General features: G+C 33.6%; 3 protein-coding genes across 4 annotated transcripts; 2 read left to right on the top strand and 1 right to left on the bottom strand.

The window, feature by feature from the left end:
* On the top strand, positions 818-3,112 carry LOC104709648. The gene is made up of 4 exons (XM_010426223.1): positions 818-1,492; positions 1,574-2,014; positions 2,072-2,248; positions 2,510-3,112. The coding sequence occupies exons 1-4, from the start codon at positions 818-820 to the stop codon at positions 3,110-3,112; spliced, it is 1,896 nt and encodes a 631-aa protein (XP_010424525.1).
* On the top strand, positions 9,793-11,682 carry LOC104707391 (GDSL esterase/lipase At1g31550-like). 2 transcript variants are annotated; one of them, XM_010423733.2, is made up of 5 exons: positions 9,793-10,176; positions 10,336-10,548; positions 10,687-10,793; positions 10,895-11,168; positions 11,264-11,682. In XM_010423733.2, exons 1-5 carry the CDS (start codon positions 9,903-9,905, stop codon positions 11,542-11,544), a joined length of 1,149 nt encoding a protein of 382 aa, XP_010422035.1. In that variant the 5' UTR covers positions 9,793-9,902; the 3' UTR covers positions 11,545-11,682. The 2 variants fall into 2 exon arrangements, with proteins under 2 accessions (XP_010422035.1, XP_010422034.1); XM_010423732.2 differs by having other exon boundaries at positions 10,645-10,793.
* LOC104707389 lies at positions 11,807-14,513 on the bottom strand. The gene is given in 5 exon segments (XM_010423731.2): positions 11,807-12,214; positions 13,378-13,521; positions 13,523-13,554; positions 13,641-13,760; positions 14,386-14,513. Coding segments are annotated over 5 exon segments (522 nt in total). The 5' UTR covers positions 14,486-14,513; the 3' UTR covers positions 11,807-12,088.

Below are 15,907 nucleotides of genomic sequence, written 5' to 3'. Positions count from 1 at the left end.
GGGAAGAGATTTCATCCTTTTGATAGTCCTTGACCAGTTCTGAAGCTAAGAGGACATTCTCCATGGGTAATATGTCCTTCACAAAGGTTGACTGGTTCGAGGGGATAATCTCAGTGAGCACTTGTTTGAGTCGGTTAGAAAGTATTTTCGAAATCACTTTATAAATGACGTTACAGTAGGATATAGGCCTGTTGTAATGCCCCGACAGCCATCTCTCAGTAGGCCCCATGTCCACGGGTCTATTTTTCTTAATAGGCCTCACGTCCTCTTAATAGGCCCATGAGCCCATTCATATTCGACGGTCAGTTTGCTACGTCCGAGAGGGTTTAAGGACTTGTTACCGTCACTACAAATCACCACATGATCTTTCCCTTTGTTTCATCCTAACTCGCACAGTTCCGACAGTCTCTTCCCAGAAGGTAACACATCCTGAGACTACTCCAACATAAACACGGTTAACTGTGGAGTTCTCTCAGGACATTTTATTAAGATGAACACACCAATCCTTAGTCATATATGTTTATATGTCGTTTTGTATAGTTTAAGAAGTTTCCTTTTGTTGATCTCTTTGTATCCATATAAATATATTGTAACTAGGTCAATATTTGTTAAGAAATGAGAAACCCTCCTTCTCCTATTCTAAATCTCGCCGTCTCTCTTCTCCATCTAATCTCCTCTCTCTCATTTCTTGAATTCTCACTTTCTCTCCTCATTCTCATTCGTGATTAATTCTTACATAGTATCAGAGCAGTAACGCTCCTATTCTACAAAATCGTAGTTGTTTTATTCCGCATCAAATTCAGTTCGAAAATCTCTCATGGATCTTAGCAAAACGTTAATCATTCCGGTTATATTTAAGGGTGGAAACTACTTGCTATGGGCAAGAACTACGAAGACAGCGCTGTGTGGTCGTGGACTTTGGAAGCACATTGAGAAGAATGAATCTACAAAGGAGATAACGACTACACAAGAAGGAAAGGAGATCGTGGCTTGTGATAGTGAAAAATGGTTCAAAGAGAATCAAAGTGTGTTAGCTTTCATCCAAAACTCCTTGGATGCTCTGATCCTTGAGTCGTACTCTTACTGCGAGACGGCTAAGGATCTTTGGGATACCTTGAAAAATGTGTTTGGAAATGTCTCAAACCTCATCCGTGTATTTGAGGTAAAGAGAGCCATCAACAATCTTAATCAAGAAGAGATCGAGTTCACCAAACACTTTGGGAAATTCAGATCACTTTGGGCAGAGTTAGAGATGTTAAGACCTAACTCGGTGGATCCAGTAGTCCTAAACAAACGTCGTGAGCAAGATAAAGTGTTTGGCCTTCTCCTGACGTTGAACTCATCATACAATGATCTCATCAAACATATCCTCCGTTCAGATAAACTCCCAAGTCTCGACGATGTGTGTAATCAAATTCAAAAAGAGCATGGCTCGATTGGTCTGTTTGGAGTTAAAGGAGATCTTATCACCGCCAACAAAGGAGAGGTTGCTGTAGTGAACTAGGGTTACTACAAAAGTGATGGGAAGAACCGTGTCATATGTGACCATTGTAAGAAACCGGGTCATTTCAAGGATAAATGCTGGAACCTTCATCCTCACCTCCGACCAAGAAGTGTTAATCCGAAAGCAAACCAAGCATGTAGATATGGTGAAGGTCAAGCTCAGGTGACGACTCAAACCATTGATGGTAATGGAGTAGCACTAGTAGATTCCTCGGATCTGGTGAGGAGATCCGACCTTGATGCTCGCATCAAGGCTCTAAAAGAGTCTTCTGGTAACACTTATCTTACTCTCAATGCTATGAAACCTCTTATTGTGGATTCTGGAGATTCTCACCATATGATTAGTGACTCTAAGCTAATTAGTGATATCAAACCAACTTTAGGGAATGTGATTATAGCAAATGGAGATAAGATACCGATTAAGGGAATTGGAAATTTAAACTTGTTTGATAGAACCTCTAAAGCGTTTTATATGCCTAGTTTCACATCGAATTTGTTATTAGTTAAGAAGGTGACTAATGATCTTAATTGTTATGCAATTTTTGGTCCTAATGATGTGTATTTTCAGGATATTGAAACAAGTAAAGTTCTTGGCAGAGGAAGCACTAAAGATGATCTTTATGTACTTGAGGATTCAAATCTCACCACTGCTTTATCTTCTTGCTTTAAGTCAATAATCGATGAGACTAATGGTTCAATTTGGCATGCTAGACTTGGTCATCCATATTTTCGTGCATTGCAACTAGTTTTACCTAATTTTTCTTTTAAAAATAATGAGTGTGAAGCTTGCATTCTTGGTAAACATTGCAAAACAGTTTTTCCCAACTCTTCTACTATGTATGAGCATTGTTTTGATTTAATTCATTCTGATGTTTGGACATCACCATGCCTGTCTCGTGAAAATCAGAAATAATTTGTCACTTTCATTGATGAAAAATCAAAATACACTTGGGTAACCTTGCTTCCATCTAAGGATAGAGTTCTTGAAGCTTTTCTAAACTTTCAGAATTATGTGACTAACCAATTTAATGCCAAGAGAAAGATTTTGAGATCAGATAATGGTGGGGAGTACACAAGTCATATGTTTAAACAACATCTGGCCAAACATGGGATTGTACACCAAACAAGCTGCCCCTATACGCCTCAACAAAATGGTGTGGCTAAAAGGAACAACAAACACCTTATGGAGGTTGCCCGGTCCATGATGTTTCACTCGAATGTACCAAAGAAGTTCTGGGGAGATGCAGTTGTAACTGCATGCTATCTGATCAATCGAACTCCAACAAAAATACTGGGTGATATCTCTCCATTTGTAGTGCTTAACAAGATTAAACCATCTATTAATCACTTACGTGTATTTGGCTTTGTATGTTATGTCTTAAAACCAAGTGAGCAACGTGACAAACTCGACGCTAAGAGTGTCAAGAGCATGTTTATTGGATATTCGACTACACAAAAGGGGTATAAATGCTATGAACTAGAAGCTAGGAGAGTCTTGGTTTCAAGGGATGTAAAATTCTTAGAATCCAAGGGATTCTATGATGAAAAGAATTGGGAAGACTTGAAAAATCTCTCTTGTTCTCAATCCGACAGAGCAAATAATCTTTGAATCCTTCTAGAGAGACTCGGGGTTGCAGATAACCAGCCTCAACCGTCACCTATCATCAGTAAACCGCCAATTGAACTTGACAATGAACCGATTGAGATGCATCATTCTGACTCGACAACTGAAGACGTGAGTAGTTCACCAGCTGAACATGCTCAACAACACCAAGACGAGGATAAAACTGGTAACGTGAGGATCCTACATTAGAAGGAGAAGAAGCCGAAATAGAAGAGGATCAACATCAAGGTGTGGAGACCGATGTTATTCCACTCCGCAGAAGTGAGTGTCTCAAGTTGAATAACAATAGAGTCTACTACAATAGTCAGGCTGTGGCTCATCCTATACAAGCAGTCTGCACTCTTGCACGCCTCCCTGTCGAGCATCAAGTCTTTCTTACTCAAATCGACCAGCATTGGATTCCACAAAGTTATGAGGAAGCTAAAGAACACAAAGTTTGGAGGGATGCCGTGGGAGATGAAACTAACACAATGATAAAGAATCATACATGGGATGAAGCTGATTTACCAAAAGGAAAGAAAGCCGTGACATCTCGGTGGATATTCACTATCAAGTACAAGAGTGATGGGGGATAGAAAGATATAAAGCCAAGCTTGTAGCTAGAGGATTCACCCAAACCTATGGAGAAGACTACCTTGAGACATTCGCACCAGTAGCCAAACTTCACACGGTAAGAGTAGTTCTTTCACTAGCTGTTAACCTCTCTAGGGAATTGTGGCAGATGGATATGAAGAATGCGTTCCTACAAGGAGAACTAGAGGATGAGGTGTACATGAGACCACCACCGCGTCTTGAAGACACTATTGGACCTGAAAAGGTGTTTAAGCTCAAGAAAGCCATCTACGGTTTAAAACAATCTCCAAGGGCCTGGTATCACAAACTCAGCTCAACACTTATTGATAAAGGATTTAGAAGATCAGAAGCTGACCACACATTGTTCACGTATCCAAGCCAAAGAGGTATTATAGTCATTCTCATATATGTTGATGATATTATCATCTCTGGGAATGACAAGGTAGGCATTCAAGATACCAAACTGTACCTTAAATCTGTATTTGATATTAAAGATCTTGGAGAACTAAAGTGCTTTCTTGGGATAGAAGTGTGTCGTTCTGAAGAAGGACTCTTCTTATCGTGAAGAAAGTACACACTTGACCTTTTAAAAGATGTAGGTAAGCTTGGATCAAGACCAGTTGAGACACCACTCGAAGAAAACTACAAGTCAAACTGTAGGGGGGAGCCTGATGAAGCTTTATTCGAAGATGTAAAACAGTATCGATGGTTGGTAGGTAAGCTTATTTATCTCACCATAACTCGACCTGATATATGCTTTGCTGTGAACCAGGTAAGCCAACATATGCAAAAGCCAACAGTACATCACTGGGAGATGGTGAGCCGCATACTCAAGTATCTCAAAGGGCTCCTGGACAAGGCATTTGGATGGGATGTAATAGTGATACGAAACTTATAGGATACTGTGATGCAGATTATGCTGGAGATCGTGAAGATAGACGCTCAACAACGGGTTATTGTACATTTGTGGGAGGAAACCTTGTCACTTGGAAGAGTAAAAAGCAAAAGGTGGTCTCTCTCTCGAGTGTTGAATCAGAATACAGGGCAATGAGGAAGCTCACAACCGAACTAATGTGGCTCAAAGCCCTCTTGAAGGACCTAGGCATCAACACTTCAAAACCGATCACAATGCACTGTGATAATGAAGCTGCTATTCACATTGCATCGAACTCAGTATTTCATGAAAGGACAAAACACATAGAGGTGGACTGTCACAAAGTCAGGGAGCAAGTTCAACTTGGAGTGATCTTACCATGCCACACCGAGAGTTCTGAACAATTGACAGACATATTCACCAAAGCAGCACGTTCAAAGGTTTGCGAGTATATACACTCCAAACTCGGGCTCATGGACCTAACTAGGACACAAGCTAAGACCCTAAACTACTGACCCCATACTCTTTTTCCCTTAGTGTGTTTTTGTCCCAAATGGGTTTTATACACTAAGGTTTTTATAATGAGGTGGGTGTTCATAGTTTCAAGCTCAACTGTTTCTGACACGGTTAAGCTTGAGGGGGAGTATTAAGATGAACATACCAATCCTTAGTCATATATGTTTATATGTCGTTTTGTATAGTTTAAGAAGTTTCCTTTTGTTGATCTCTTTGTATCCATATAAATAGATTGTCACTAGGTCAATATTTGTTAAGGAATGAGAAACCCTCCTTCTCCTATTCTAAATCTCGCCGTCTCCATCTAATCTCCTCTCTCTCATTTCTTGATTTCTCACTTACTCTCCTCATTCTCATTCGTGATTAATTTTTACACCTTTGACCGTAAAGATAAGTGCATTTTGGTGACATACGTGGCCAAATCAATTCTTTTAAACCTCTCTGCAAGTCTCTGAAACCTGGATGTCACAATTCACCCCCACTAATAAATCACAACGTCCTCATTGCGCACCAAGATCGTCACCCTCGACGGTATGAGCCCATTTGACTCCAGACGTGTCTAGGTTCGGCTCTGATACCACTTGTAACGCCCCGACTGTCATCTCTCAATGGGCCCCATGTCCACTCACATTCCATGGGCCCACTTTCTTAATGGGCCTCAGGTCCTCTCACTAGGTCTGTGAGCTCATTCATATCCAACGGTCGTTTGCTACGTCCGAGAGGTTTTAAAGACTTGTTACCGTCCCTAGAAATCACCACATGATCTTTCCCTGTGTTTTTTCCTAACTCGCACAGTTCCGACAGTCACATCCCAGAAGGTCACCCATCCTGAGACTATCCAGCATAAACACGCTTAACTGTGGAGTTCTCTCAGGACCTTTGACCAAAAATATAAGTGCACTTTGGTGAAATAGGTGGCCAAATCAATTCTTTTAAACCTCTCCCCAAAGAAATCCGAGAAAAAAATAGCCGCCTCATGTTTAATGGTTCCTTTTATAGTAGCTACTAAGCCGTCAACACGGTGTATCTCTCTGATTTAATTATGAGTTTCTCGGATCTTAACCGCAATGTGAAACACACGGTTATTCTGATCCCCTACTTAGAGCCAGTGGAGTTTGGACCTCTGTTTCAAGAAATTCTCTTCAAGCCCAGCGACATGCTAAAACGCTCAAAAGCCTCTACCTCTTCTTTCACTGCATCAACATTCTGGCTTCATCGTTTCTCGCTTGCCTACTGTGTCTATGAGGTAGGAGGATGCTCTGATCATTTTCGCAGTCGACTACAGTTAGACGTGGGGACACCGACTATTAGAAAACATTTCAAGTTTGTGAACTTAGTAGCTACCTTACAGATTGTTTTACCTCTTATGAAGACTTACTGGGATGATACAGAATTCCTATTTCACTTCACCTCTGCGATGTACAGGTTTATGAAGAAATTAAAGGAACTGAAGCAGGGTATACGAACTTTGACTAGAAATCGCCAGGGAGATCTGGTTAAAAGAACTCGTGATGTTCACGCTGAGTTGTTTGCCAAGCAAGCACATACATTAGGACATCCAACTGTTGATAAACAAAGTTAATGATAATTGAAGAAGTTGGTTGCACGATTGAAGAATATGAAGAATATGAAAAGGTTGAAAAATCAATCTTTTGAAAACCATAAGCCATTATATATATTAGAAAAGGGCCCGCATGATGTGCGGGTTTAAAAATTGATAAATAAAATAATTCTTCAATTTTAAACAAATTTTTAAAAATATAAAAGGAAATTTTATTTTCTGAATTAAATATATAAATAATTTTAGTTAGAGAAAAAATCATATATGTATTTACCTTCATACACTTATTTATATTTATATATTTTACATATATTATAACAATTATTACAATAATTTAAAGCTAAATTATATCCCACCAACATTTTTGCCAAATAGTCATCATTACGAATATTATTATTGTCAAATTTTAAAAACGTTACACAACTTATTCACAAAATATTTTACATGTAAAAAGTTCATAAAAGCAACATCTAATGAGTAAGCATGTACAATTTTACTCTATGTTTTACCATTAAAAATATGTTCTTACACCCAAAATTATTTTATTGTTAAAGTATTCTCTTTATCACCACCTATAAAATTTCTTCTAAACAAATTAAACAAATTTATGTTGCTTTACTTTCATTTTGGCAGAATTCTAATTCTTATAATTACTAAAATTGTTTTGTGACATAATTTCTTTAATCATCAATTTTTTTTACTCCAAAGATATTTTGGATAAACAACTGGTGAAAATTATCTATTCTATTACAATGATTTTATGACCAACCTAATAGAAATTGAGAAACTGAGAAAAAGTTAATATAACATAATAAAAATAAAAATTTGAAAATTATAATCACGATGGTATTCAATCACCGACTAATCTTCCAAACTTATAATGCTACTAACTGTATAATCACTTTTGGAACCTCCATCAGTGTCTCCATTCTCGATTAAATTAGCGGGATTTATATACTTTGATTCCATTCCATTGCATCTGATAGCTTCCATTGAAGTTCCATTGAAGAACCCGCACGAAACAAAGACCCACACAATAGATCGGGAAAATTATATCGGGAAAAAAAAATCAAAGATCAAAGCTTTCGATATAAACATATAATTTTCTTTTTGTTATCATTTTGACCAAAACAGGCCGACCCATTAGCCACATCCCTACATTCGTAAAGAGCGGGACTCGATCCCTAGTGTGATGGTGCCTTCTACAATTGGACTTACCAATGGTCACTGCAAGGTCACTTCACAAACATAATTTTTATGTAGAAATAATGTTATTTTCTTAATTAGGTGTCCTATTACGTTTCAAAAATAATAATTCTTTTAACATAACTTATGCTATTCTTTTTTTAATTTGTTATTCACTATTTATTGATTAATAATAATATACATGCTTAATGAATTAATTTTTTGTTTATACATGTCAAAATCTAATTAAGAAAAATATATAATATAATTAGCGTACAATGAAAAATCGATTAATTTTATTAATTTTTCGTTTGATTTAAGAATTTTTTAATATATAAACATATAAATTTAATGTAAATTTAATGTTATTTTCTTAATTAATTGTTTTGAAAAATAATAATTTTTTGACACGTGTCAACATCTCATTAGTATACTTGACACATGTCATGATCCTATTAATGGCTAATTTTGAAAATTTAACTTTATATAATAAGATAAAATACATGAGACAATACTTGGGGATAAAATAGTTACAATTTTAATATTTATACATATTTGTGTACACTCTCCCTTAGACCATCTCCAATGGTTTTCCCTATTTTTACCTCTAAAATAGAGGAACTCTATAATAGAGGTGACTTTTGCTCCAATGGATACCTCTATTTTTTCCTCTAAAAAAGAATATTCCGTAGAGATTCTTTTTTTTATTTTACTATTAATACTTTTTAATATAAAAGTTGCAAACTAACCCATTTATTTTATGAAACTTTCATAAAATTATGATATTATTTAAATTTTTAACATTCCTAAATATTATTTAAATATCACATTTATTAAAAGAAATAGATTGCATAATATTATGGTATGAATAAAAACTAAAATATTTAAGTTATTTATATTTAATAAGATTTTATATAAATTTTCTTTTGCAAATAATAGTCTCAAATTTTAAAAATGTTTTTCTATACAAAAACCTTTAAATTTTTATATACAAAAACCTTTAAAATTTTTAAACCAAAATATTAAAATTAGTCAAATTTAACTTTATAATCAATTATCCTATTAATATTAAAATTAATATATTATTAAAATATTTAAATTATTATTAAACTATTTAAATATATATTTTATTTATGGGTTTTGTTAGCTTCCAAGGATCCAAGTGACTGATCCAATCGCAAGATACTTTAGACTAAAACGTGGGCAGGTCGTGAAGATCATTCGTCCGAGTGAAACCGCTGGTCGTGATGTTACCTATCGTTATGTTGTATAAGCAAATCTTAGCTTTTGCGGATGGATTGCGAATTGAACGCTTATAGTTGTGAAACATAAGAGTAATGCTTCTTTACTAAACCAAATCTTGACTGTTATTTTTGTTTATTTGATATGAGAATTGAATCTTACGACAAACTTTCAGTATTGTGTTGTTCAATACAAAATCTCCACTTCATTAAATTATTATTAAACTATTTAAATATATATTTTATTTATTTTGATCATAAATATAAAAGTGTTAAAAGTTCAAGGACCATTTTATAAATAAAAAAGTTCAACTCTATTATAGAGGAAAAAATAGAGTTCCTCAATATATAGAGGAAAAAATAGAGATCCTTTATATATAGAGGAAAAAATAGAGATCTCTATTATAGAGGTAGAAATAGAGATGGGTTAGAATAGATTTTACTCTAAAATAGAGTTAAAAAGCAAATATAGAGGTGGGTTGGAGATCCCTTAAAATGAAAGGGACTTTTATGACTCCAATTAGATATTTTCCACGGTTAAACTTAAAACTTAAAAGTCCAGGCACCCGTTTGAAACGATACAAAATAAGTACAAAGTTTCGTAGGCCATAGAAAGTAAATTGCTTTTGCCCCTCCACATAATAGCCACATAATTTGGTGAGTTTGGTGAAAATATCTTTATTTATAAAGCAACAAGAAAGGCTCATTAACTCATCGGTCCATCCCATAAATTAGTTCATAACTTATCGGTCTGTTAGAATCATAAAAAGAATTAGAAAAAAAAAAAAGATAGAAAGTCAGAAAGTCACTTGGGACCTCTCTCGTATGGCGTCGCTAGATTCTCATGTGTTGAAGAAGCTGGTTAGCCTTTCTTTTTCTACTCTTTTTATTATGATCACTATGGTAAACACGGAATCGCAACGCCAGAATTTCCAGTCAATCATCAGTTTCGGTGATTCGATTGCCGACACGGGAAACTTGCTCGGTCTCTCGGATCGTAACAATCTTTCTTTGAACGGTTTTCCACCGTACGGAGAAACTTTTTTCCACCACCCAACCGGTCGGTCCTCTGACGGCCGTCTCATCATTGACTTCATTGGTACTTCTCTTTCTTTATATGTAAAATGACACTTTGAGTTTGTGTTTTAACTCTTCACTGAATTCTTTATGTAAAATCTTTCTCTGTTTTTTTTTTCTTGAACTTCAAGTTAGCAATTTGTAACCTTAAGTGATAGATGCTACAATTTTTTTTTTACAGCTGAATTTTTGGGGCTTCCATATGTAACTCCTTACTTCGGATCTAAAAATGGAAACTTTCAGAAAGGAGTTAATTTTGCCGTAGGCTCAGCAACGGCATTGGAAGCTTCTTTTCTCGAGGAGAGAGGATACCATTGTTCTCACAACATTAGTTTAGGGGTTCAAGTTAAGGTCTTCAAGGAGAGTTTACCAAATCTATGTGGCTTGCCATCAGGTAGTAAAGATCAGCTTTAATGGAATAATTATAATGTTTTTTTTTTTTTTTTTTTTAAGTAGTTTGAACTTTGAACTCAATCATATTTGTTTTTAGACTGTAAAAATATGATTGGAAATGCTTTGATTCTTATGGGAGAGATCGGAGGGAATGATTATAATGGTCCATTCTTCGAACGGAGACTCATTAACGAGGTCAAAGAGCTCGTTCCGTTGGTGATTAGTACTATTTCTTCTGCAATTACGGTAATTTTACTACTCAATACTCATAATAACGAGTAAAACAAATTGATTAGTTTGCCAGAAACCATAATCTATTTGTTGCTTTTGGACTGTCTTGAATCCAGGAGTTGATTAGTATGGGGGGAAAAACATTTCTGGTGCCTGGAGAGTTCCCTATAGGATGCTCAGTAGCATATTTGACATTATATCAAACATCAAACATAGAAGAATACGATCCTTTTGGATGTCTGAAATGGCTGAACAAGTTTGGAGAATATCACGACGAACAGCTTCAAGCAGAACTCAAGAGACTCAGGAAGCTCAACCCTCATGTCAACATCATATATGCTGACTATTACAATGCTTTGTTGCGCCTTAACCAAGAACCAACCAAATACGGTGAGCCTTCTTGATATATACCTCCACTGAATCTTTACAACCAATTTTACCGATTTCGTAATAATCACGAGTTTCCAAAACAATGATATTGTCAGGATTCATAAACAAACCCTTGTCCGCTTGTTGCGGTGTAGGAGAACCGTACAATTTCAACTTTAGTACGTGTTGTGGGAGTTTTGGAGTGGACTCTTGTAATGACCCTTCAATGTATGTCGCCTGGGATGGCATTCATATGACTGAGGCTGCATACAAATTTATAGCAGATGGATTACTCAAAGGACCATACACGAGTCCTCCTTTCAATTGGACATGCCTCACCTCCAAGATTAAGAACAAGAATTCATTAGACACACAATCTTCTTTGATGAACAGCTGATAGTATAAATGACGAAAGAAAAATAATTGTCGTATAAATGTAACTCAATTTGAATTGATTTCTCATAATTATGTTTAAAATCTGATATTATGTGTTATGTATGTAGTTATGTTTTGATTTTGTTCTTGGAAAATAATCATACATTTCTTTGATATTTATGTAACTATACAATAATTAATTTTCAAAGGTGAGCAAAATATATATTGTTATATCTCTATTAATTTCTGTTTTTATGTTAACAAATAGAACATATAAGTTCAATCATGCTATGGTTTTTTATCGACATTGGGAGGTCTTCGAGTTAAAAATATAGCCACAGATTTGTTGTTGTAGCTAACTTCTAGCAAATGCCTTATTTGTTTTTTTACATAGTTACGGAGTATAAAAAATATGCAACTAATCAACGAGAGGGGTGTATATATTCATTATTTCTTTCATTTGTTGGACTTGGACAACATGAAAAGGAAAAACACTGCAAGTAATTAACGGGAGAGTCATATAAAAAACTGAAAACATATTTCCATATCAGCCAGTTGGATTTAAACTAAGCAGAGACTGATGTTGTAGTTGGAGCAGGGTTATCGAACTCAACGCACATTTTCAGCAGTGGCCTTTCAGCGTCATCACCATATTCATCAACAACGGATACGACAATCTTGGACTTATCCTTCTAATTAGTTTAAAGAAAAAACAATCCGTCAGGCAAACCAAGTAAATATATATACTTTTGTGGTTTTTTTAGGGTTTTTGGACTGTTCGGTTTAAAAACACAGTTATCAAAGTGAAACTGAAACTAGTATAATATAGGTTTGGTACCCTTCGATCGGTTACAAAAAGAAACCAAAACGGTCTAACCGTATTAATTTCTCGATATATATCTTTATTTCGATTTCAATATCGAAAAGTTTATGTAGGCCTACACTGAATATCTATATTAACATTTTTAAAATACATTTGATAACATACCATCATTTTAGTTATATTTAATTAAACAAAAAATATTTTTAAATTTTATATAATTTTTATAAATTATTTCACCCAATTCAAACATAAATATATAATTCTTTTTTCACTTTTATTTGATCTTATATTAAAATTATTATATAATACATTTATTTAATTAAATTTGTGATTTTTATTCTGTATATGATGTGATTTAAATTTTTAAATGGACATATATTATTCGACTGATGAATAAAAAATGTGTACATAATGTCTTACATTGCTTGGAAAAATAAAGCAATGGTTCAAAGTCATATTATAAAAGAAACTACAATGATTCCAAATACGAATGGGTTGAGAGCTTCATTTATTAAATATTCAAATTTATTGATTTTATTTGGTTTACGTAGATTCTTTATTTTAAAGTTTTTAAACTTTTTAAAAGTTAAAATATCATTAACTCGGTGCTATACAGGTAAAAATATCATTTTATTATTTTATTAACACAATCGGTATTAGAGTAATAGACATACCTAACTAAATTGATTAAATTAATATTATGTAAATCATAAAATTAACAATCAAAATACAATTATACAATCTTAAATACTAAACAAACCAGATAAAATTAACAAACAAATATAACTTAAAATTTTAAAATTTTAATTACAGTTTACCGCGAAGAAAGTAATAAACTAAAACTAACGTCATACAATGAACAAACCAATATATTTCTTTCCTAAATTGATATTCACATATATCGAGAAATTAATAAATAAAATTAGTTCCGATAATATTAATTTATGGAGGTAATTGTAAATATGTCCTATGGTAAAGAAACAATCACAATCTTAGTCACGGAACTAATGTAATTTATGTAAAAATACTTACATGAGAGAGTGACTGCATACCACGAACTTTGGAAAGAGTTAACTCAAATTTTTCGCCAGGTTCAATGGAGCATGGATCCTCATCCATCACATCACTGAGATCGTAATCTCTTATAGAGCTAGTCACATTTTCATATTTATACAGACACATTTATAGTTGCTCTATAGATGATGTCGCCTGTATACACAAATATATTTTCTTACAAGAGAATCTTTATTGGAAAACAAAAGAAAAAAACAATTAAAGAACAAAAAGTAACGTACTATCGTCACTTGTAAAGCCTGATATGGTAATGGTTGGCTCGTCATAAGGCCCAACAGGGTACGGATAGATCTCCACACGTGTGATGTTCGTGATGCCGTAGTTGTAGTCAATATGTACATCTTTAGTCGCAGAGATTTATGAGTGAGTAATGGCAGGTAAAATGAATAAAAACACTTTTACCTGTTAGGGCCTTATTAATGCTAGGGGGTAAAAGTGTTTGTATTCATTTACAGAATTATATAAAAAAATCTATTTTAATTTTCGATCAGATTTAAAATTGTTTTGATATACACTACAAAAATAATTGATACTGATAGACTTATAATAGCACGGTTTTTGCAAATACTGTTCAAGGTGGTACTCGGAGGAACTTGGAGCTGCAACTTTGTAGTCATAATTTTTGATTATTGACTCATACACTACACCCCAGCTCTTGAAAACCACATTGAAAAGAAAACAAAAAAAAGTCTTCATAGAGACTTCAAAATTTAGATGGGAGTACTTTCATCTTTCTCTTAAATCTTAATTCTATATAAACGTTTTAATTAGTAGCAACATACTCAGTTTTGTTTAATAGTTCTGGTTCAAGATTTATTTGGTAACACAAAAAAAAAAAAAAACAGAGATAGAATCAAACAACAATCTATGAAATTCAAAACATATTCTTTTTATCGAATTGACTTTGTCAAGTACAAAGAATACATGTTCTATATCATAATATAAGACTAACAAAACGACACTTACCTTTGCAGTTTTCAAAATTGATGGTGCGGGCTCGCAAAGCAGGTAAGAAAAAAAGTGACGTGAGGAGAAGCAGAACAGGTTGGGCGTGAGATATCGCCATGGATCAGATCTCTGAAAGCTATGAAAAGAATAATGTCTATTATTTGGTTTGACAAAAAAGTCTGTATAATACGTGCGCGTGCTATTGCTATTGCCTACTACTCCCTCCGTGTGTCCCACAAACATTAATGTTTAGAATCTTTTACACATTTTAAGAAAATAATGATTATTTGAGTTTAAATATTTTTTTTCTTTGACTAAAGAAATATTATTTAATTTTAAACCAATAACAATTCAAGATTTTAAATATTTTTAATGATGACTTCTTGAAATTTACAAAACATCAATCTTTGTGGGACAAAAAAAAACCTCAAAACATCAATCTTTGTGGGACAGAGGGAGTATATTTTATATATTATACTAGATAAGGGCTCACACGATATGGAGATTTAAAAATTGTTGAAGAAAATAAATCCTAAATCTTAAACAATTTTTGAAAACATATAAAGAAATTTTATTTCCTAAAGTAAATATATAAATAATTTAAGTTAGAGAATATTTGTATCTACCTTCATACATTTATTTATATTTTTTATAACAATTATTACGATAATCTAAAGCTAAATTATATCCCACTAAAACTTTTTGCCAAATACTCATCATTACAAATTTTATTATTGTCAAAATTCAAAAACGTTTTACAACTTATTCACAAAATATTTTACATGCAACAAATTCATCAAAGCAACATCTAATAAGTAACCACGTACAATTTTACTCTATATTTTACCATTAAAAATATGTTCTTACATCCAAAATATTTTATTGTTAAAGCAATTTTATGTTGCTTTACTTTTATTTTGGCATAATTATAGTTCTTATAATTACTATAATTGTTTTGTGACATAATTTCTTTAACCATGAAGTTTTTTTTACTCCAAATATATTTTGGATGAACAACTGGTGAAAATATCTACTCGATTACAATGATTTTATGACTAACCCAATAAAAGTTGAGAAATTGAAAGAAAGTTAATATAATATAATAAAAATAAAAATTTGAAAATTATAATCAGAATGGTATATATAAGTCTTAGATAATTCAGATATACAAAATAGAAACTTTATATACAATCCAAAACATGACATATGTCATAATCACGGTAAGGATCAACGACCTATTTACTTTTTAGAAGTATCCAATTGTACCAAAACAACTTAAAACTATGACCTCGTCTCAAATATTCTCGAATCATAAATTCTCAATTTATTTTTAGCCGAATCAAAAGTTCTCATAAATGTCTCCATATACATGGTTTAAACGGTTTACAAACCTAATCCGATAGAAAACCACATAAATCCGGTTTGAAACCAATTTTCAAATGGTATATCGTTCCAACTTCCAAATTTGAAACCGCTTCTCAATTACTCGATCAAACAGCTCTTGTTTCGGTACCAAAATCATCAACATTATTCAGAAAAG

Source organism: Camelina sativa, chromosome 8 (assembly GCF_000633955.1).
Source record: "Camelina sativa cultivar DH55 chromosome 8, Cs, whole genome shotgun sequence".
NCBI lineage: Eukaryota > Viridiplantae > Streptophyta > Magnoliopsida > Brassicales > Brassicaceae > Camelina > Camelina sativa.
This window is presented reverse-complemented; position numbering and strand designations above follow the sequence as displayed.